This window comes from Pundamilia nyererei, unplaced genomic scaffold (assembly GCF_000239375.1).
Source record: "Pundamilia nyererei isolate P.nyererei 1_Seehausen unplaced genomic scaffold, PunNye1.0 scaffold00180, whole genome shotgun sequence".
NCBI lineage: Eukaryota > Metazoa > Chordata > Actinopteri > Cichliformes > Cichlidae > Pundamilia > Pundamilia nyererei.
The window spans coordinates 586,461-608,261 of NW_005187581.1; the positions used below are offsets into that span (position 1 = coordinate 586,461).

The 21,801-nt window shown below is 40.6% G+C and overlaps 1 protein-coding gene across 5 annotated transcripts in view; it reads left to right on the forward strand.

Annotated features, from left to right (window-relative positions):
* tiam1a (TIAM Rac1 associated GEF 1a) overlaps window positions 1-21,801 on the forward strand; it is a 50,004-nt gene that overhangs the window by 16,327 nt on the left and 11,876 nt on the right. For 4 of the 5 annotated variants that reach the window (XM_005746601.1, XM_005746602.1, XM_005746603.1 and 1 more), the window contains exons 4-17: window positions 602-888; window positions 1,978-2,250; window positions 2,333-2,564; window positions 3,903-4,075; window positions 4,644-4,868; window positions 6,516-6,701; window positions 8,637-8,783; window positions 8,978-9,052; window positions 11,556-11,726; window positions 12,962-13,066; window positions 14,047-14,128; window positions 14,387-14,473; window positions 16,344-16,556; window positions 17,505-17,638. In XM_005746601.1, the coding sequence (XP_005746658.1) occupies window positions 602-888; window positions 1,978-2,250; window positions 2,333-2,564; window positions 3,903-4,075; window positions 4,644-4,868; window positions 6,516-6,701; window positions 8,637-8,783; window positions 8,978-9,052; window positions 11,556-11,726; window positions 12,962-13,066; window positions 14,047-14,128; window positions 14,387-14,473; window positions 16,344-16,556; window positions 17,505-17,638 (2,390 nt within the window). The remainder of the gene's footprint in view (window positions 1-601; window positions 889-1,977; window positions 2,251-2,332; window positions 2,565-3,902; window positions 4,076-4,643; window positions 4,869-6,515; window positions 6,702-8,636; window positions 8,784-8,977; window positions 9,053-11,555; window positions 11,727-12,961; window positions 13,067-14,046; window positions 14,129-14,386; window positions 14,474-16,343; window positions 16,557-17,504; window positions 17,639-21,801) is intronic. The other variant, XM_005746605.1, reaches the window with a different exon arrangement.

Genomic DNA, 21,801 nt, shown 5'->3' on the forward strand with positions numbered 1-21,801 from the left:
ATTTGTATTATTTAAAAAACAACAACAAATAAAAGCAAAAGACAAGACAATGTAGCTGTCCAAAAATAACGACAGCTACACTGGTGATGGCTAATAAGTGGGGGGAAAAAAAGTTCAGGGGAACAAAGCTGTTGATTTGATTCAGTGAACAGGTGATGAGAGGGAGGGTAGTGGGAAAATTGCAGGCACTCACTGAGCAGGGAGAAAATGATCTGAGAAAATCTGCTGATTGAAGGTTAGCTGCCATCTATCAGTTGCAGCAGTTCAACTGATCACAGGGTTGTTAGCTTAACTGGTTTTGTGCAGGAGCTGCAGGGGTTCAGTGTGACAGCAGGCGGTACCTGGTAACTCAACCGCTGAAGGTCTAAGCACTGCCATAGGTGGTCGTCTCATTCAGAATAATGTATGGGTTTGCCTCACACACACACAGATTCATAATCACTCAAGAAAAATCACAGACTTTCACTGAAGGACACAGGCACATATGGAGAAGGTCAAATGTTTCAGAGGTAACTGAAAGTACCTGACAGTAATCAGAACTCACCTTGCCCACAAATACACACTGTGCTCTGCAATAACCACCTGTGTGTGTGTGTTCCAGGCTCAACTGAGAGGGCATCGTCTCTGGACCATCTGTGCAGCCAGCAGAGTCCGGGCTTCAGGGGGCAAAGAAGCCGTTACATAAAAAACTGCAGAGAAGCCGAGTGCGACGGAGACGGGGAAGTGGAGGAGGGTTTGATGTCTCCAGCAGAGGATGATGGTGGGGGGTATGGAGCTTTCACGCTCCCCTGCCGACGCTCACACTGCCTTTCTGAAGGCTTGACTGGGCTCGGTATTCCGGCTACACCTTGCCCTACCTTCCAGGGACGACGCGCACAGACTACTCAGGTATTTCATGAATATATATACCGATAAGTATTGAAAGCAGATGGAACAGGACTAAGGGTAAAAGTCTTCTTGCTCTATTTTTTTCCAGTATTGGAAAAAATACAGACTTCTAAACTTAGAATAATAGAGGACTTTGTTTACCAGTGCTGTCCAGGAAGTTCAGGGGCATCACAGACATGACACCAGTTCATCAAGTAATTAACATGTTGTTGACAACCAACGGAATTTCCTGTCTGTGCTCTGGACTGGTGTATATGCATGTTATATCTTTGCAAATCCAAGCATCCAAACATGTTTGTATATTTGTGCAGTTGGGAAGAGGATTACACAGAAAGATAGTCAGATAGAAAGTCACCGTGGGACTTCTGCTCACATACTGAGCTTTGAACGACAAAGACATTTTGAACTTTGAACTTTATCTAGAGGATTTTCTTTGTCATCTTACTAAAACAGATCAAATCAAAGGGTAAGAGGAGGAAAGTAAAGTTTATGTAACGTTCATGCAGGTAAACATAAAAGCTAAATTAGTAGAATAAATAATAATATCCATGCCTCCCTAGTTGCCGTGCATCACTGATAAAAACAAAGTTGCTAAACAAAAAGTACCAAAATACTGAACCAAGCTTTTCTTTCAATGCATTCCCAGAACCCCCAAGCACCCTTGGATAGAGATCGCCATAAGTGCTTATTATAAATTCATCTAGTCAGGCTGAGGGGGTTGTTAGATATAAATAGACTGACAGCACAGTGAAACAAAACGAAAGAACAGAGGGAGACTCAGTTTGGTGAAAGCACAGAAAATTTCATACTCAAAGTGGAAAGCCTTTTTTTAAAATCAGAAATTCATACAAAAATGAGCACAAAAGGATATTAAAGTGCACTTATGCAACTGCCAACTCATTTATACAAACAAAAGTAAACCTAGAAACTGCTTGTGCAGCCTACGCTGTCAGTTCTGTGTGAGAGAATTAACGTCTTGTGTTATGCAGATTGAAGCTGTTACTTCTCTGTCTGATTTTGTGCAAATAAACCAGTTTCCGTCCATTAATAATGCTTAATCTGTTTCTACCCTGTTTTTCTGGATGACAGGACATCTCTGGTGTTTTAGGCGAGGGGAGCGAGTATGGCGACAGTGGGATTGATGGCGTTGCCCCTGAGATAGATGGAGAAGGAGAACTGCTCTCCCGGCGGTGTAAGGCCATGTCTGCCTCTTTTTCAGTGTACTCAGCTACAGAGAGCAGTTTTTTTAATGGCAGCGACAGTGGGAGCAGCAGCGCTGGAGGAGTTGACGGAAGAGGAGGCGAAGGAGGCAAGGGGGGAGTTTATGAAAATTTCCGGAAGGAGCTAGACAATCAAGCCTGGGTTAGTTACACTTTTCCTATGTTACGTATTAAAATATAGGTAAATTCCGTGTATTTCTAACTCCTTAATCTTTTCTCGTCAGACAAATCGGGGCCGAGACTGCACAGAGGAGGCAGGCTCTGCTGTAAGTGATGAGCAGAGTAGCGGCACACTCAGTAGTATGTATCCGCCTGACACTCTGATTAGCTGTGCACACGGCACAGTCAGGAAAGCAGGGACTCTGGCTGTGAAGAACTTCCTGGTTCATAAGAAAAACAAGAAGGTGGAACCTGCAGCGAGACGCAAGTGGAAACAATACTGGGTTTCTCTGAAAGGTGTTGCACCGATTTTCAGCACTATTATGTTTAATGTTTGTGTTGGATTTTACCTGCGTGTGACTGATAGACAGGCAGAAACTGTAAGGCAGCAGGTGTCCATCCAGCTTCAGTCTGAGTACTTTATGAATGCTTAACTAAGCACAATTGTTAGTACATAAAAATGCTTCTGCACCTTTACTCTTTTGGCTGCTGCCTTTAGGGGTCACCACACTGGATCATCTGCCTCCATCTTACTCTATTTCTAGCATCCTCCTCTGTCACGCAAACCAAGCATGTCCCTCTTCACTACATCCATGAACTTACTATGTGGTCTTCCTCTTTCCTTCCTGCCTGGCAGCTCCTTATTCAACATCACTTTTCCAAAATATCCTCTGCACATGGCCAAATCATCTCAGCCTTGCCTCTGGAACTTTATGTCCAAATCCAACCTGAGCTGTCCTGCTGATCTACTGATTTCTAATCTTTCTATTCTCTCTCCTTCCAGCAATAAAATCTTAGCATCTTCAGCTCTGTCTCCTGTGTTTGTGTCTGTTCCACCGTCTCCAAGCCTTACATTATAGCAGGCCTCACTACTTTCCTGTAAACCTTCACTCTCAGTCTTGCTGCTATCCTTATCTCACACATTACCCTTGACATTTGTCTCCACCCACTCCACCCTATGTGCATTCCTTTCTTTAACACCTCTCTTGTGCCACATGTTTGAGTTGGCACAGATTTTAAGTTGAATGAACTTGCTGCCGCAATCCGACCGACACTAGCAGCTTCCTGGCTTGTGGCCTCTGTGGCTGGGTTTCAAATGCTTCTGCAACTAAGAAAATAATCTTAATCTCATTCAGATAACCAACCCAAAGCTGTTTAATCTTCCATACACTCTCTCTGCTGTTAAACTACATTCATATAAGCTTTAACACATTCCCTGCCCTTGGTTTTCACCTCTGCTGTCCTCTCTCACGCTCTTCAATGCAGCCTTGCATTTCCTCCCCTCAGCTTCATCACAATTTAATTTTACGGCGAAATCCATGCCTAATCCGATCCTGTCCTGTTGAAATGCATAAGATAGAGCATCTCTTCTATGCATCATGCTAAAAATAAATCAGTCTTATCTTCATAATGTAATGTTATAGGTTTAGTTGTACTGATAGCAAAATAGGTTCATGTATTAAACTATTACGTATTATAATCGTTGTTTAAATAAAGTTCAGGGAAAGGAAGGATGTTTAAATTGATTTAAGGGTACTTATTATAACCTCTGTAAAAAAACAAACAAAACAAAACAAAAAAAACATATTTTTGTCTTTTTTTTTTAAACTCCTTTCTTTTTGTGCGTTCTTCAAGGCTGCACCCTCTTCCTGTATGAATACGATGGCCGTTCAGGTATCGACCACAACAGCGTTCACAAACACGCGCTGTGGGTGGAGAACAGCATTGTCCAAGCTGTACCTGAGCATCCCAAGAAAGACTTTGTCTTCTGTCTCAGCAACTCAGTGGGAGATGCTTTCCTCTTCCAGGTGAGAGAAGCACTGGAATTTAAAACATCGGCTACTCTTAAAGCTGAGTTGGCATGACAATATTTTATGCAAGTTAAAGTTAAATCAGGTTGGCATTAATGCATACAGGTCCAGTGTTTTTATATCCTGTCTTTGTTATTTGGTGCTACTGTACATACCAGCATCAAACATAAAGAGAAACAGGAAACTGGAAGCTATTTTCCTCTAGGGGATTTGCATGTGGCACACCAATACATGTTCATCATGTGCTGGAGATAGGCAGCCCTGTGTCCTTGTGTTTATGTTTGACATGTTTAAAGGCCACGCTGTCACACCGTGACAGTGATCCACCAGACTGACCATTGTGTAATATTAAAATCTGTCTATTTATATTCATGACAGCTCTCCTCACTGACATTTAATTCATGAATGGGAAGAAAGTAATAAAATGATGATGAGATTATAATGACCATTTCCTCCCAGAGGCCGATATTGGAAGTCATGATTAAATTCTTTCAGCTGTCAGTTTCTTTATTTTATCTGCTCACTATCGTTACTCACTTTGTCACGGTCCCGTCCTTCTGTTCAGACATCAGGCCAAACAGAACTGGAAAACTGGATCACGGCGATCCACTCGGCGTGTGCTACTGCTCTTGCTCGGCAGCACCACAGGGAGGACACCGTGCGATTGCTGCGAACTGAAATCCGCAAGCTGGAGCAGAAGATTGATATGGATGAGAAAATGAAGAAAATGGGAGACATGCAGTTGTCCACTGTCACTGATGGCAAGAAGAGAAAGACCATACTTGAGCAGGTATGGGGTCAATCGGGTGGTCGTTTGGGGCTAAAAGTGGAGCTAAGTGTCAAGGAGTCTGACATACTGAAAGCGGTCAAACAGGTTAAAGCTGTACATGAGGTGGTGGAGCATTACAGAAACAACACCTATGAGACAAATGCCCTTTAATTTTGTCATATTATTGCAAATTAATAACACTTTATGCCCATAAAATGCGACTGTAAGGAGGTTTGTTATCTCATGACTAAAAACCGTCCTCACCTCTTTATCTTCCAGTTAATTTGAATGAAAACACCTGAAGGCAGTTTATAGATGTGACTTAAACTGCACCGACACTCTCCGGCACTGAAATCATGGCACTAAATCATCTTTACAGCATGCCGTCATCCAGGCAAAAATGCTCTAAAGCAGCCTTTCCAACCAAAAATGGTTTCACTTATTCCAGCTGGCGCTCATTTAGAAACACATGCAAGTCCACTTGCACGCAGTGCATACAGACACATAGCACACAGGTAAACCTGACTAATCTTTTTAGATTCAAGAGGTCTTTTAAGAACATTGCAACTTTTTCAAATCTTTTCCAGAACCCGTTTTTGTTCAGTTTCAAAAGAACATTGATTTAGGCTTATTCCATGCAGGATGTCTGGAGTTGCTGGTGATGGTAGCCAGTACTGACTGGAAAATCTTACAAAAAGAAAAAAAGCCTAGAATTGTGGTCATTAACAATAAGCCTCCTTGTCCTAGCAAGTCTTTGCATCTGTCTTTATACTGGTGTTGTTGCATAATGCTCTTTCTATTTCTTGTTATATGTAACATAAAAGGAACTAGAAAGCACTTAATCCTCATCAAGTAAAAGAGCTGCAATTTAAAAGGAAGCACTTTGATTGTTTGCTGTAAAGACATAGTAACTGAAACTGTGGCATCAAAGAAGAAAACAAGCCTCAAGCAGGGTTTATGTCATTGACTGACTTCTTTCAGTTGAGTCACGGAGCTGCCAATAAGGATATAGTTGTGGGAAAAAAAGAAAATGGGGATTAACCACAGAGATAAAGAAAAATAAAAGATCAAAAAGTGGAAAGTGTGGAAATATAATGACATATAAAACATATAAGAATTGTTGCAATTATTTGAATGATAATTATATTTATTTATTTTATCTGTACATATTTATGTAAACTTTATAAATAAATCTGAGGAGAGGTGAGGGGAACAAACAAATGTGAAAAAACATTAAAACTTCTACTTCCGTAATTCTTTATATTTTTTAATTGTGTTAATATTTTCACACTTCCACATAGGTGACCACGGGAACTAATGCAGCGTTAAGTCTAGTTTTGTGTTTCACTGTGAGTGTGTGTCCCCGTGTTTCACCTCCCACGGCCCACCCTGTGATACATTGCACGTAGAACAGCAGGTCACCAACTGGTGGGGGCTGTGTTGGTGAGTAATACCTCTCCACAGGGGCTGCAGTACTCCCACATCTCACTTCTCCTGAAACAGCCGAATAACCACCTAACACAGCGTCGGTTCTTTATCTTTTTATTTTTTGTTGTTGTTCTCATTAGAGATAAAACTGAATAAATCTGGATCTCATCAGCAAAGTTTGTTTATATTGCATAATCACACACGCATGACTTTTTACTCTGTAATCTCTGCTGCTTATAGATCTTCTTGTGGGAGCAGAACTTGGAGAGATTTCACATAGATCTCTTCCGCTGCCGCTGCTACCTGGCGAGTCTGCAGGGCGGTGAACCTCCCAATCCCAAACGCCTCCTGGGCTTCGCGTCACGTCCCACAAAAGTTGCCATGGGACGACTGGGGATCTTCTCTGTTTCCTCCTTCCATGCACTGGTATGATTAGACATGTTTAGTGCTGGTGTTTTTCAGGTTGCAATTTTTTAGTAAACTTGATCGGAGCTCATGAATCCAAACCTGAAAAGTCAGACTCACGTGTCTCTACATGTTCCGTGTAGAGATTGCATGAGAGGTTTCCAACTGTCGACCCTCAATAACAGCCCAGCTTGAAGAGTGGGTGTGTTTATCTGCCTGTGAGTGCCTTGTCACATACGCCTACTGAAAGCAAGAATTTCTGCTTGCCTCACAAATGTTCAAAGAAATAGATACTGCCATATACCCCAAGGTTATGAAACAAATGAACAAACCAGGTATGCTGGTTTGATTCTCAGGCCCAAAGTTAGCATGAGCGCTGTAAAGTGGAGTGAGTTTTTATCTGTAACACGCAATTAGCCACAACATTAAAACTGGTGAACAAGTGAATTATAGCAATAATTTTCTCATTATAAAGATTTTGTTTAAGTGATGGAATTTAAGTAGATATAAGTAAGTGCCAGCTCTCAAAGTTGATGTGTTGGTAGCATCAAAAATGTGAAATGAACACCTGCATTATTTCTGCTTTCTGTCATAGTGATGCATGCAAGTTTTTTATTCTAAGTGTGCAAAAACAGCTGTGACTCTTAAGCCTAACACTCAAGGCTATGGTTACATAGATGGTTTACCTTAACAAGATGGGTAGAGAGTCAGACTTGCGAAGCAAACACACACCACATATTAAAATGTATCACATACACGCTATCCTAAAAGCTTGAGAGAAAAGTGAAAGCAAAACATTCTACCTATAAATCCTCTCTGAAACCCAAGTTATTATCTCAGTGCTGCAGAATGTACAGAATGAAACCCAACCTGATCTCTATGCGATTGTGTGTCATTGAGCTGTAAGCTCTGCGTAGTATCATCCAAAGAAGAAAGAGCAAAAACGAAGAGCAAAACATGGAAAACATTTCTCTACAGAGCAGTTTTATACGAGCAAGCTAACGGATATGCCAAAAATACACTAGCACGCACACACAACATCAAGCACTGACAGTGTTTTTTGTGATTGGTCGATCAATACAAACTCTTTTAGCAAGCTAGCATCCCTGAGGCAGTTTCCCACAAACAGGCTTAACACTCTCTGGCCCTTGCTCCCCCTCCTTTTACTGCCTACACCCTCACTTCCTTTGTTTGTGTCTCGCTCCCTCAGTGTCTTCTTCTCCTTATCTGCCATATTTTATACCGCCCTTTTTTATGTCTCTCCTGTCCCTTTCATATTCTTTTTACTCTATTTATTACCGCATCCCTTCTGACTAATTTGAAATGTCATTATTGCATCGCTTAAATATGATAAATGTGGCATATTTATAAGGAGAATCACATTTATAAATACATGTAACGCAAAACTACTGAAATGAAATGAAATGCAATTAAAATAATTGTTCATGGCTACTAATTAATGAATTGCAAAAATATTCAAATGAACTCATTTGTCTTGCCTAAAGGGAAATATAATTGTTCTCTCTCTCAGCTCTGGTATTCAAAGTTTTTGGTCACAAAAGCCATATTTCTGTTTTTTCCTTCACTTACTTTCTACAGTAGATTCGGGCTGTAATAACAGTATAAAGGCCTCTCATGTGGGGAATGAGAAGATGAGTCTAAAAAGTGGTTTAAGATGTTATGTTTGAAGTGTACGTGTCTGATGTCTGACCAGCTCTACTAGTGTAATGCATAGTTGCTCATACTATTTGAGCTCTGATTGAACCCAGAGAAGTCAAAAAACGGGAACGAAAAGTTTCCCTGTGCCAAGTCGTAGGTGACTGAAGGAGATTAGAGGTTGAAAGTATTCAGTAGCTGCTGCAAATGATTGCTTTTGTGTGTCAAACTGTTTTTATTCGGGTGTTCAAGGTGTCTGTTTCATTTCTGTTGTGTTTTCTGTAACTGTCACTGTCACAGGTGTCTGCCCGTACAGAGAGCAGCATGAGAAGGCGGAACCAACCTTTCCCTCGCACCTTCAGTAAACGTCGAAGCCGTTTCTCCTCACTCTGGGGTCTGGACACCGCATCTAGGAGAAAGAGCAAAGGACACCCTTCAATTGACCAGGTACGTTTGACTTTGAATGACTTTGCAGTGCTTGATGTTTAATTGAAATCTGTAAAATTCGATTTTGGTGAATAAATACTACTGCAGCTAAATATTGTGTGTTCGTAAGTTTATGCTTGAAACTGCTTCTTGGTGTCAAAGTAATAACTATACTTATGTGTGTTTTAATTTTGCGGTGCTTTGTGTTATTGCAGGTGTTTGCTGATGGGGCGGAGCCAGTGAGAAAGTCTTTGCAGAAGGTGTTCGAAGACTCCTCCAGTGAAAAATCTGTAAGCTTTTAACTCTGTTTGTGTAAAAACCTACATTAGATTAAATTTTGTTGTCGATGTAATATTTTATGTCTGCCCTCTTTAAACATTCCAGAAGATGAAGCAGTTTTGCTGTTTCTGCTGAACATTAAGTAATAGTGCAGCTGAACGTCTCCTCACTGGGTGAAATTAAGTGCTAAATACATATAATCCAGTATCAGCGTGTTCCCACTTCTGCTGTACAGTGCAATCATTTCCCATCAAGAAATTAAAGGGAGTTGACAACCACATTGCACCATTTACAGTAATAACCTCCCTTAGGCTAAACATGAAGCTCCTCCTCCCTTTATTAGTTTGGTATTCACCACAAATCAGCAGAGTTCGTGTGGCTGTGGACTCATTTCTTCTCATTGTTTGCTTTTTGCATACACCAAGAGGAAAAATCACTGGAGCATCAGATGAATCTTTGTTCTTGTATAATGGGTAATGGGCTTCTTAAGACCCCGAGGCCCGCTACATCACTAGATTTTCCACCTCCTTTCACTTAACTAAGATCCTTTTGGGGCTCTGGCTCTTTGCAGGGTGGGTTATCTAAGGGAAAGCACAAAATCCCTGCACCCTTCTGCACCATTGAGCATTTCTTTGAGGTCGTTTTTAAAGCCCTTGCTTTAATATTTTCAGACGTTTGCTTCTCTCCTCGATGAAGAGTGATTGGAGACATTTGCAGACTCATAAAGCTTTAAAAGCGGCAGAATATCTGTGTCTCTCTCAGCGTCATTGGACAATGCTCAGGTTTATTTGTGTTGAATAAACAACCCATGTCATCTTCCGCAGCAGTTTTTTAATATTCTGAGCAGTGTGGACAGAGTCCCTTTATTTAATTTGCTTCAGGCAATTCCATCTTTATCAGTATCAAAAAGGCTATCAACTGGAGGGATTTTCTGTCTGCTAATCCCACAGAGACAAATTTAATCTGATATGTTCACATCATTAGTGTTCTGACGTTTCAACAAATATGCAGACATTTACTGGTTTCACACCATCTGTGTTCTCTTGTAACTGCTGTACTGACCACACTTGCACACAATTGCAAATAATTAGCTATATATCATAAGAAAGAAAAACATGTTTCCTAAGACAACCATATCAATGTAGTTTTCCAGTATGCGACAAATCTATATGAATTTTAAGGAAAAATGTCCAGTTGCACATAGGTTGTATAGGACAAGCCTGCTGGATCCATATTTTATGAGCACTGGTAAAAAGCACCAGAGATGAGGAGAAGAGAAAAGATAGGCTTTAGTCTGAACCAAGCAGACAGAAGCTAAGTCTGCAGCAATAACCTGCTCTGGCAGTGCAGGCCCCCAGTGGCACAAAGAGAGATCAATTTTTTTTTTCCACCCACGCCAGGCTTCAGCTGGCAGTGTATGGGATGACTGTAAAGAAAAGCATAAGATGTAACGTGCTGTAGTTGGCAGTAAACTAGAGCTGGAAATGCTTTATCAGTGGCAAAGATTTTCCTCATTGAGCATTTCCAGCAAGAATAGCTCCAAATGTTCACATCTGATTGACTTTCCCAGCTTTAATTTGCTGTTTGTTCTGGGGAATCCCTTTGTTAGCATAAGCTGGAAAGGAGAGTTTAGCAGGGATCTGAGAACCCCGCCGCCCCACACACACCATCACCACCCTCCAGCAGAGGCATCCTAGATAGGCCAGGAGGGGAGCCAGATGGTGCTGAGCAGGACTGGGAGTTCAGGGAGTTGGGGGAGGTACTACTTACAGGCCCCCCAGTCTGTTGTCTGTCTGAGATAATGTGTGCGCGTCTGTATTTTGTTTGCGCATGTGAATGTAGGCCTGTTTGTGTTTGTGAATATAAAAATGTGCTGTTGCATGTAGTTTACTGTGGCTGTTTCCCTCTTTGTTTCACTTTATCTCTACCACGCAGATTCACACACAGACACACACGCGTACAGATACAGCCAAGTCGAAGTTCATTTCGACAGGGACCACCGGGCCTGATTGTTAACTGCCGGCAGATTGTATGGCGTGAATGAAAGATGGGGAGGAGAGAGCTGATGGAATGATGTACAGATAGGGGGAAAGGGCACCAGAAGGAGAGGCAGTGATTAATTGGAGGCTGGCGTGATAGAAGAATGAAAGAATAAATGTGGATGCTGTTACTCGATAGGTGGAGATATATTACAGATGGGGGGAATAGAAGCCAGCAAGGCAGCTGACAAGGCTGCCAGATTGTTGGAGGTCAGACTGATGGGCCAAAAGGTTACAGATTATGCTTTAAAAACAGTAACACACCCATAAAAATGCAAGTGTAAGCTATATAACATGTGCTACATGCAATGCAAAAAGCTTGTACTGCAGTACAAGTGTCATTACTGAATTACTGTTTGTGAGTTTCACGATTGCATTAAAGCTGCCTTGTCTGTTTATGCTTTCTGCCACTGCAGCTGCTCAAAGATGCATAAACTTAAACTTGCTGAGTGTCTGTGCTTGTTTTTATTTTCAGAAGGAGAGAGAAGCTTCTGTGAAAAGTCTTCCTCAGCAAAATGTAGACAGTGATATTTGGGTTCCTGAGTACCTGAAACCCTCCTGGGTGTGTTTGCCGAACAACCAGCCCATCCTGGCCGTCATACAGCCCGGAGAGACAACACTGGAAGTCTTGAACACTGTCTGCAAGGTGGGCCATTAAAAACAGCATTGCAAATATTGCATTACCAGAGACTGCACATAAGAGAAATGCATTTTACACAGTGCACTGCATATAATCACCAATGTAACACTGATGTACTTTAGATTGACAGTTTGCAAAGTGACAGACTGCACAATGTTTCCTCTTTTTATTGCATACACAGTAGCACTTTATAATACTGCAAATTTTAGTATTGATCCAAAGTAAATACAGGGCCAATATTGCCAATACCAATACAGTCACCGATACTTTAAACCTGTAAAGGCAGCTGAGAGAATTATGTCATGATTCATGTGATAAATCATCATTAATTAGCAAATTCTCAATGGATTTTATGATCACTAAATCATTTGTGATTTGGAGGTTTTGGAAGTGTGGCTGTCTGTCACCCACCTCCAATATGCAGCTTTATTACCTGCTAGCTTGCAGACGCAGAATGACACACACAGCATTCAAGCGGCTAGGAATGCAATTAATTCTTCTCAACAGCTTTTTCAAAACACAGGCAATCCCCAAGGTATTAAGAAATTAGACACAGCCCTGTAGAGAGGTCAGAATACCATTAAGTTATATGAGGAAAATGAAGATCTGCCATATTACTGTCAGCTGTCATTGTTGACAGCACATTGATGCACATTATCAGCGGTTCAGATACGGTCTTCTTCAATGTACATATATAAATTTGAATGTAACCGAGTTCTTTCAGTTCTACTTCTATGACAGTTCTCACAGAGTCACAGATCTTTTAATAATGCTCTTACCTTTCAGGATACACTGTATATTGCTGTCATTCACAGTCCATCACTTGTTTTAACTTCATTACCTTTTCTCCTTAATTGGCTTCAGCAAGAGACACATAATAGGCGTAATATTGCCTAATGACGCATATGTGCATGCAAGTCACAAACGTAACAGAGTGAAGCAGAGCATCCATCATCATCATCATCCATGATTTTGGACCAGCATGTTAGACAGCATTCCCCAGCACTATTATTAAAACTCAATATAGGGAATGTCTTTTTGAATAGAGGTCCAGTCATTTGTTGAACTGATGTCAAAGTGGACTGAAATTTGAAGTATCTGCGGTAGGCGGTGGCATAACATTTTAATGACACACTTTATGTTGGTTTCTCTTTACCTTTCTCCTTATTGCCAGTCACCAGATACTTTAAAACTTAAACATGTACTCGCATGTACAAGTAATATGTTCTTGTTGCCCCCAGACCCATAAGATCGATCCCTCTGGCCACTACCTGCGTTTGAAGGTGCTGGTTGACAACCAAATACTTTATTATGTTCCCACATTTGAAGAGGACATCTCCGATCTGGTGAGGAAATACACACTAAGCCACATTAGATATATATTTTTAAGTAATAACCAGGTGAATATCCTAGGTTTAAATATCCATATAAGTTAATCAAAGACATGCAGCACACATTATTATGCTGTTTGTGTGATTCTAAGTTTATTGCAGTATGTTATTTGGATTTGCCATCTTCTTATTCATATTTTTATTGTCAGATATGGATGAATGCTTGTGCATTTTTCATGAGTTGGTTGCCGTTTTGATTTGCCGTGCATACAAAATCACCAGGATGGAAAAGAAGCACTATTGCATAAACTATAAATTATGCAAAGTAGCATTTCAAGTCTATTGTGTGCACTACGAAGTCACCGTTTGTGTTTGTGTGCGTCTATTTATCATAAGAACAGTCACACTCACTGAAAGTCCCCACCACCACCGCATTATTCATCTGCTGTAAACCCCGAAACAAATCCTCTTTTTGATTGCGCCTTGTAGGTGATACACTGAAATCTTTCTCAAAGCACAATCATTTTTATAACTCGCTCTTTTCCTCAAGAGCTCTTTTATCTTCCTGCTTTGATCAGTGACTCATTTCACCCGCTTTCATCCTTAGTCTATGATATTACGTTATTATTTCTCCTCAGTGAAGGCTACTACACACTGCGGACTTCTGTTCCTGTCTGTTGCTGCATACACACAGCTGTGTCCATGTTCTAGGCTTTTGTGAGCTCAGGGTCTTGTCTGAGCACCCACTCACTTCATAGCCCTGACCTGGATTTTGACCCCACAACCTTCAGATACAATTGCTTGGCTAAGGAGCCAGAATAATACATGAACCTGTTCATTTCTTATTAATAACAACAGCATGACCTTGACCTTATCTGTCCAACAACACTGCTACCCATCCATTTTTCCCTATATATAGATATATCTATCTCTATTTGTTTGTTTCTCTTTAATTACAATTATTTATTTATATATGTGCTGTTGTGTGTTTACAGCTCTACAAAGAGATTGAGATTTATCCCAAAAGTACCAAAGTCGTCCAGTTTGACAAAGCCGAGTTCTGCAACAACGGATATGGTATGCTTATTTCTGACAATAGCAGTCAGTTCTTGACACACCCATAAATTCTGTTTCAAATTGATTTTCTAATGGACTTCATCTAGTCATGCTTTGTTAATGAATAAAAGGGAATTACCCAAATGAAGGGCACACATGATATGGAGTGGATTTAATTGCTGTGGTTATACAGCAGTTTACGCTGTCAAATAGAAATATTTCAAAGACGACCGAAGGAATTAAATGAATTTCTCTGTGTCTAACTATCTATGTCTGCAGGTTTTTCTGTGGCAGTTTTAGAGGAGGATGGGGTGCAGCAGCTCCAAGTTACTGAAGTGAAAGCAGGAGGAATGGCTTCAGCGAAAGGTACACATTTTATGCATACGTTGACATGTGTAAAGGAGATTAACCCATTACTGTAGCACACTTACAAGTGATGCTTATAGAGAACGCATTCCCAGCCAAGAGATGCTAGAGTCAAGAACAATGGCCAAAGTGATGTTTTTATGCTTTTATTCTGAAGGCATGACGTTCCAAAACCTTTATCCATAAAATAAAACAAACAAACAAACAAACAAACAAACAAACCATAAAACAAGAACAAAGAGATTTTATAAGGCGTTGATTTGTGGCTGTTTTCTATTGCACTCTCTGCTTTGCACTGCTGGGTCTGGAGATCAACCCCCCCCCTTCACTGGTCCCTATCTTCTAACTGAGACAGTGACACTCTAATGGGTTTGAGAAACATATGGCTGCCTGGTAGATACAACACTAATGTATAGAAAATAACATGCCCCAAAACTAAGCCCCTGGGTCAGACCAAGGTTACTCAAGTGTGAGATTGTGCCCTCTAGTGTATTAGCAATCTGAAAGCTGCTATCTTAGCAGGCTGCCAAAAGACACAGGACTCAGTTGATGTTAGAAGTAGAAAAAGATTGAAGCATCCACATACGACAAAGCATCTTATTGCAATCTGGGCACGATATTCTGCTGAATCACAGAGTTAGATGCAGTTTAGTGGGTCCACATGAACACTGTGATGAGCCTGTGTGTATGTGTGTGGTTTATTAACAGTGCAGAGAGTGAATGGGGAGTTGAAAGACATCACGCTTGATTTTCTGCAGGGTACATGCAGAAACCAGGCCAGCACTGGACAAGGAGCCCCAAAGGGTCTATTTCTCTCTCACTCCCGCTCTCGCTCTTTCACTGTAATTCCCGTTTCCCCTCCTCACACAGCAGCACACACAAAGGCACATCCATGCATTGCACACAGGCATACACACGCAGCAGTATATGACCAGAGGGGTTATCTCTCTCTGCCCAATAAAGCCTCTGCTACAGCTGACACTTCACATTTCAGACAACTAGGTCATAACTTAAGGCTAAATGTGTGCCTTATGCGTCTATATGTATGGAACTGTGTGTTGCTGTTCTATGAGAATCCTACTGAATAATGTCTCTGCTGTCTCTGTTGCAGCAAATAATTTAAAATGAGACTGAAATAGGAAGATAAGCTCATACTCACAGATGACTGCAGTCAAAACATGTCCAAAAATCCCCTTGTGTGTTACTAGATGAGATGAGGCTGCTGCCACATCTCTAAACAGCTGTCACAGCCAATTGGGTTTATTGATAAGGTTAGCTGCTAATTGGATTGCTGATTGAGTTATGATTCTCAATTATTAACAGAATGGGGCACAGGTGCTTGAGAGGAGGAGCAGCAAGACAAAGAGCAAGGCTCAAACTGAAGCTATGTTCCAGTGTTTTGTTTGTTCACCTATTGTACCATGAAGAACGTATACACACAGTGGGCAGGACAGGACAGGAATAGACAGACATTGTACTTTGCCTCTTAAACCCACCCCGTCTTGTTAGATCAGTATTTGCCTCAGGCAAGCAATCATAGAAGGATGCATTTTTGATGTGATGGAACACATTTGCATCTCGGAGCACCTGATTAGTCTCCGAGGTGCTGCTGGGAAGTATGGTGCAAAAGTTTTGTTTACATAAGTCATCTGTGAGCAGTGCTTTTGAGCGGCCCATAGGAATTCTGCTGTTGGTTGGATGTTTTTTGGGTCATGAACTCACAGATAATGCTTTTACTGACTGTGCATTGTTTGAAAACTTTCTCTAAAATAATTTATTTCATATTGACTTTGTTTCTTAAACTGTTTTTTACCATATGCTTAGTGAAATTTCACATTTGTTACATTTTTTTTGCCCGATTCTCTGTCAGGTTTGAAAGCAGGGGATGAGATTCTGTTACTTAATGGTAAAGAGGCATCTGCCCTCCAGAAGGATGACATGATGTCTGCATTTACAAACCAAACCCTGACCTTGAGCATCAGCACCCTGCCCCAGTTGGATCCTCGGATGGTGTGCTACTGTCCACCCCGGCGCTCTGATGTGGAACAAAACCTAGCCACAGACATTTTTTCCCAGAGCCAAGGTAAGGTTTCCTGTCCCAAAAGATTTGGGGATCAGTTGAATAAGCTGTTTGCTTTTTAAAATAATCTACATGTAAGCAGTTTTTCTTAGTTGATATTTATAATACTGACGTATTTACTTAGACATGCATAGTTCTGAATGAATGACAATAAAGGAAAAAGAACAAAATGATTCTTCCTTTTTTTTGTCCTTAGCATTGCATTCACATATCTTGTGTTGCGTGATCATTCACCCTCTAAAACCCAACTTTCTGTGGTGAAAAAGAGAGGTTTCAGATACATCTTTTGCATGCAGTGAGGTGAACAGGGCGATCTACTAATTATGCATGGATGCTGTCTGATAACTAACCTGCAGGCAGCCGCCATCCTTCCTTTGACCTGCTCTTTTTATTTGTGCAAGGGCATCATTTGTATTCCTTATAAACCAGGACTTGCAATGCGCAGCCTGACAAGCTGGCATTGTTTGGAACTCGGAGCAATATGAATATTAATATGAATCCTTCAGCAGCGTGGAGCTGTCATCATGCAGGATATGCCATATGCAAAGGGTCAGATGGAGAGAAAAACACTTAAGCAGCCAGATGGAGGTTATTGATGATGTCATGCTTTGAGGACACAGGTGTATAAAAGAGTTCTTCAGCACAGAGACTTTAAAATGGAAGGAATAATAACTAATTTTACTAAACAGTGATATCATAATAAGAAACACTAAAGGTTATAGGAATCTTTAATTGCTGTCACTTTAATCCAACACAAAGAGGATGCTATTAAATTATTATTTTCATTAAAAAGTTACGACTACATACTTGTGACCTTTTAAAAATCAGCCAGACTCACCCAGGCTCTCAAAGTAAATGCAGATGAAGTGCACAAATAAATGAAAGCAGCTTGGTATAGGTATGTGTATGTGTAGTCTTCTTTGTCAGCTTTGCCTTTTGTCCTTTTTGTAGAAGACATCCTGGATGATGTGTCAGGTTTGCCACTGGAGAGCCCAGATGATACTTATGAGGAGGAACCTTGTCTGTCCTTGCAGAGCCACAGGGATCATCAGGAAGATAAAACTTGCATTGGGACTGGATACAAAGTAAGATATGTTTTACAAAGCCACAGTTTCACACACCAAGCCAGGTAAAAAATTCAGACAGGCAAAAATAACAGTTTAGCCCAACAGAGGATGGAGTTTTTGGTGCTCAGTGTTTGATGTTTTGGCAGCTTTAGTCTTAGCTTTCTTAGTCTTTGATTTGTTGCATTGTCATCTTGCAGCCTGACATCTTCGGGGACATTTCTTACATTTCATGCCAGACAGCAAAGGAAAACACAATCATTTGATCAACAAGCCAACACAGGCTGGATTTATGTTTGAACAAATTTCAGCAGTCGCTTTGCTTTCATGTTTTATATAGGAAGAGTTTGCCAAACTAAGTCTGAACAAAGCTAAAAGGTTCAATAGAATGAGTGCTGGATGAAAAAATTCAGCAGATACGAGAAGTGATTGACCGGCACACCAGTAAGCCCTAGCATGATACTTAATGTGCGATGCTTTTCCTCAGACTTCTAAAGAAAAGATGCACTATGATCTCATCTCCCCTGGGTTACAATTGATCAAACAATGTAAAAAATGCATCACTATCTACACAATCAAATGTATCCAAGTTATATGTTATATACAAGGTATCTAGTTTAACATTAAAAAAAACATACACCAATTATTGTTTGTGTTATATACAGGACTTGAGAGAATAACACTATGGGCAAAATTACACATACAAAAAAAGGTGTGTGCAAAACGCCACATAACAAAACGGCAGTGTGGCTATTTTTGCAAAAGGCTGTCACAAAAATGTTGTAATATCAAATTCCTTATTCATTTCTTTAGGCATGCAGTGTGTTTCTCCAGAATAGTTTGTCTTTCCCTCTGCGTGAATGATTTATTATCTCAGCTCCTACAATATCCAAGAACATTGTTTTGCTGAAAAACTCACAATTAGTTGTTTCTGATGCACACTGTAGTGTTTAACTATACCTTTTTATTGAGCTAGTGATTTGCTAATCTATGCCAATCCATAAGGAAATGTATGCATGTATATGATGCAGAATACAAACTGACCTTCTTTATTTTCTAGTTTCCCACATAGGGGTCACTGAATAACTGTGAAATGGCATTGTTGGCAATGACCACATGGGTCATTTCCACAGGGGGTCACAATGACACAATAATCCGCTTCAGTTTCTTTTAAACTTGTAGTAGCAAGACACAGTTAAATACGTACAGACACACAACAGTTGATTTATGCTCTTTTTTGTGTAATTTTTCCAGATCCTGTTAAATGCAGGAACGTGTGTGGATTTTCTGATTACTTTGCTTTGAATTGTTTCTGCATGTCACATGAAACCAAAAAAAAAGTGTTGGTCTAAAAAGATGGGAGATTCTCAGTGGATTTTCTGTTGTCACAGTCATAATATATAGAGCATATATAAGCCCAACATGATGGTTACAGTGAGTCTGTGAATCCTACGGATTTAACACTGTAATCATAACCATATTCTTCCTCCGATAACAGTTTTCTGTGGTGCTGACAGCATATTGCATTAGCAGCACCGTATTCATAGCAAAATGTAGTGTGTATGTGTCTTGGCACATTAACAGATGTGCACATAGTACGTGTTGGGTGCGAGTGTGCGTTCTGGAACACTGAACTGGAGACAGGTGAGTGAACAGCATCACTTTCTAATTAAGATTATGTCTGGACTGATCAGGGTCGACGCAGTGATTGCTGGGACAGGCCGTGTGCCATCCACTCTCCCTCTGATACGCTTGTCACTTCCATTACCTTGGCACTGTCTGATAGCCAGTAACCACCGGAAACATTTTTTCCTTTTTTGGACCAGTGTTGATAACCTAGACATGAACAAAGAAGAAAGGGAAGGGACATCACTGTATTCACTCTTCATTTTGTGTCAATGAGTTTCAATCTCAAGGGAGAGCTAATGGGTGAGGTCAAATGCAGCTTCAGTGAAGACTCCTCCATGATTCCAATGTGCCAGTTTTAGAAGTGAGTGAAATACTTAAAGAAAAGCTTGCCTTGCTCTTGATATAGAGGAGACTCTAATTTGAACTCATGATGAAAGAAAACATTTAGTTGAAGATGCCGCACAAAACTTTCTGAAACTCTTCGCAGTTTTTAATTAACATTGAAACTTGCTTTGCCGTTGTAACCTCACAGTTGTTCTTCTGTGTATCTGCTGTATGGTTAAATTCAGTAATCAGTCAAAACTGGGATCTGAAATATATGGCCAACAAATCCAAAGCCTTTTCGGGGAATCGACCTCTTTCAGCCATACAGACTAATGTACTTTACTAATCGGGATTGTTTATAAGAGGAAAAAATATTCACTGCAAACCAGTAAACAAGAATAGAACACAAGTGTTAAGTCAGTGATCTTCATCTCACCTTTGTGTCTTTCACCTCCTGCTCTCGTCTAACACGAGCTGTCTGATTTGTGCCCTGCTGCATTTTTCCATCCTTTCCTTTCATCTTTACCTTTGCTGTACCCCTAATTTCCTTAGATTTTTGATTTACTGTCATATTATTTTCCACATTGAGAGCAACAATGTGACCATGACCATCAGACACAGCAGCTCTTTTCTTTTCATCCAGCACCTTCATCTGCCGTCTTGTTTTGAATGCCCTTTCTTTCCTTCTGTCCTTGTAGTTTCATTCTGATCTTGGGTCTTTTTCCACCCTCCTCCTCACGAACCCCCTGCTGTTCATTACCATAAACAACATGAGGATGCCGTTGGCACTTAAAACAGCCCGCTCCCTTAACTCTCCAGCCGGCTGTGGGCACTGACCTTAGCCTGAACACTTGGATGCTCAATCCAAACTTGCCACAGACTGCCAAAACTGTGGCATTTTCTTCAAAAACAAACACACATTCACCCAAACTATTTGTCCTTTCTTTATGTTGATCAGCCTTTTGTTTCTCAAGTCTCCTGTTTGGAAAAGCTTCGAAGTGCTGCAGATTGCGTCTTACCTCATTTCACCCAGCGCCTGCGGTGCCATGGTGGCAGAGGAGTGAGGAAAACGAGGCAAAGTGGGACAATTTTAATTATCCCCACATTCTAATTACTCCATTCTCCACAGTGTTTCACATCATTTAGTGGAGATAAATGAGTGTCTGGCTAGCCGGGGGATATGGGAATGTTCATTATTTTAGACAAAGCACAGAGAAACCTCCCCGCTATGATAAACCGACCAGAGAAAAAAGCGCCGATTTCTCAGGATAACGGTGATAGTAGAGATGTCGGTGATTGCTAGTGTTCTCCAAGGTATAGTCAGCCTCACTGACAAGTGTGATAATAATTTACAAATGTCTAATAGTTTGGCTTGAGGGCATTTGAAATAGAAAATACATTATTCAGTGTTTGAAGGGTGGTGTGCAATTTTTATCAAGGTTTGTTTTGATTTATTCTTGATGATATAATTCCAGTTGTTCATTTGGAGTTAGTCTATTTGTTTAATATAATTATTATAGCTTCTGGCTATTATGACTGTATAAGTGGCACAAGTCTTCAGTTATGCTTTCACTTGCCCCCTTCCCTCCAATCGGGCCTTTTCACCTTTGTCTCAGATGCTGTTGTTCTTCCACAGTTTTCCACTGGAGGGAGCACTGTGCTGATTTATGAAGCCTCTTATGGCAGCAATAATCTTCACAAAGTCAACACTGAGGATGCAGAAATAACACATCAATTTGTATGTTAGTGTTAGAATATTTTGGTAAACACACACCAAGAAAACACATTCTTTCTGATGGTTTTCCAAAATTTAAATAAATTCAAATGTACACGACTTAATCCTCTAATGCTGTGTTATCAGAACTGGCTGGTTGCTGCTGTTTAAGGGAATAAAAAAAGTGCCTCTAACTTTTTTCACCCATTACAACTTTGAGTTGAAGCCTGTAGTCTGCAAATCCACGGCTCTGAATTCGAAATGTTCCTGTGCAGATTTATGAAGACTCATGTCGTAACATAATCATGCTTTCAGATTATATGATTTAAGTCTCTCTCTGTATATCCCATCAGTCCTTGCAGGGATTTATGGATTTGCATGTTTTCCTGATCTCCAGTGAAATTGAACTTCAAGACATATCCTCCTTTCCTTTCCTTTCCTTTCCTTTCCTTTCCTTTCCTTTCCTTTCCTTTCCTTTCCTTTCCTTTCCTTTCCTTTCCTTTCCTTTCCTTTCCTT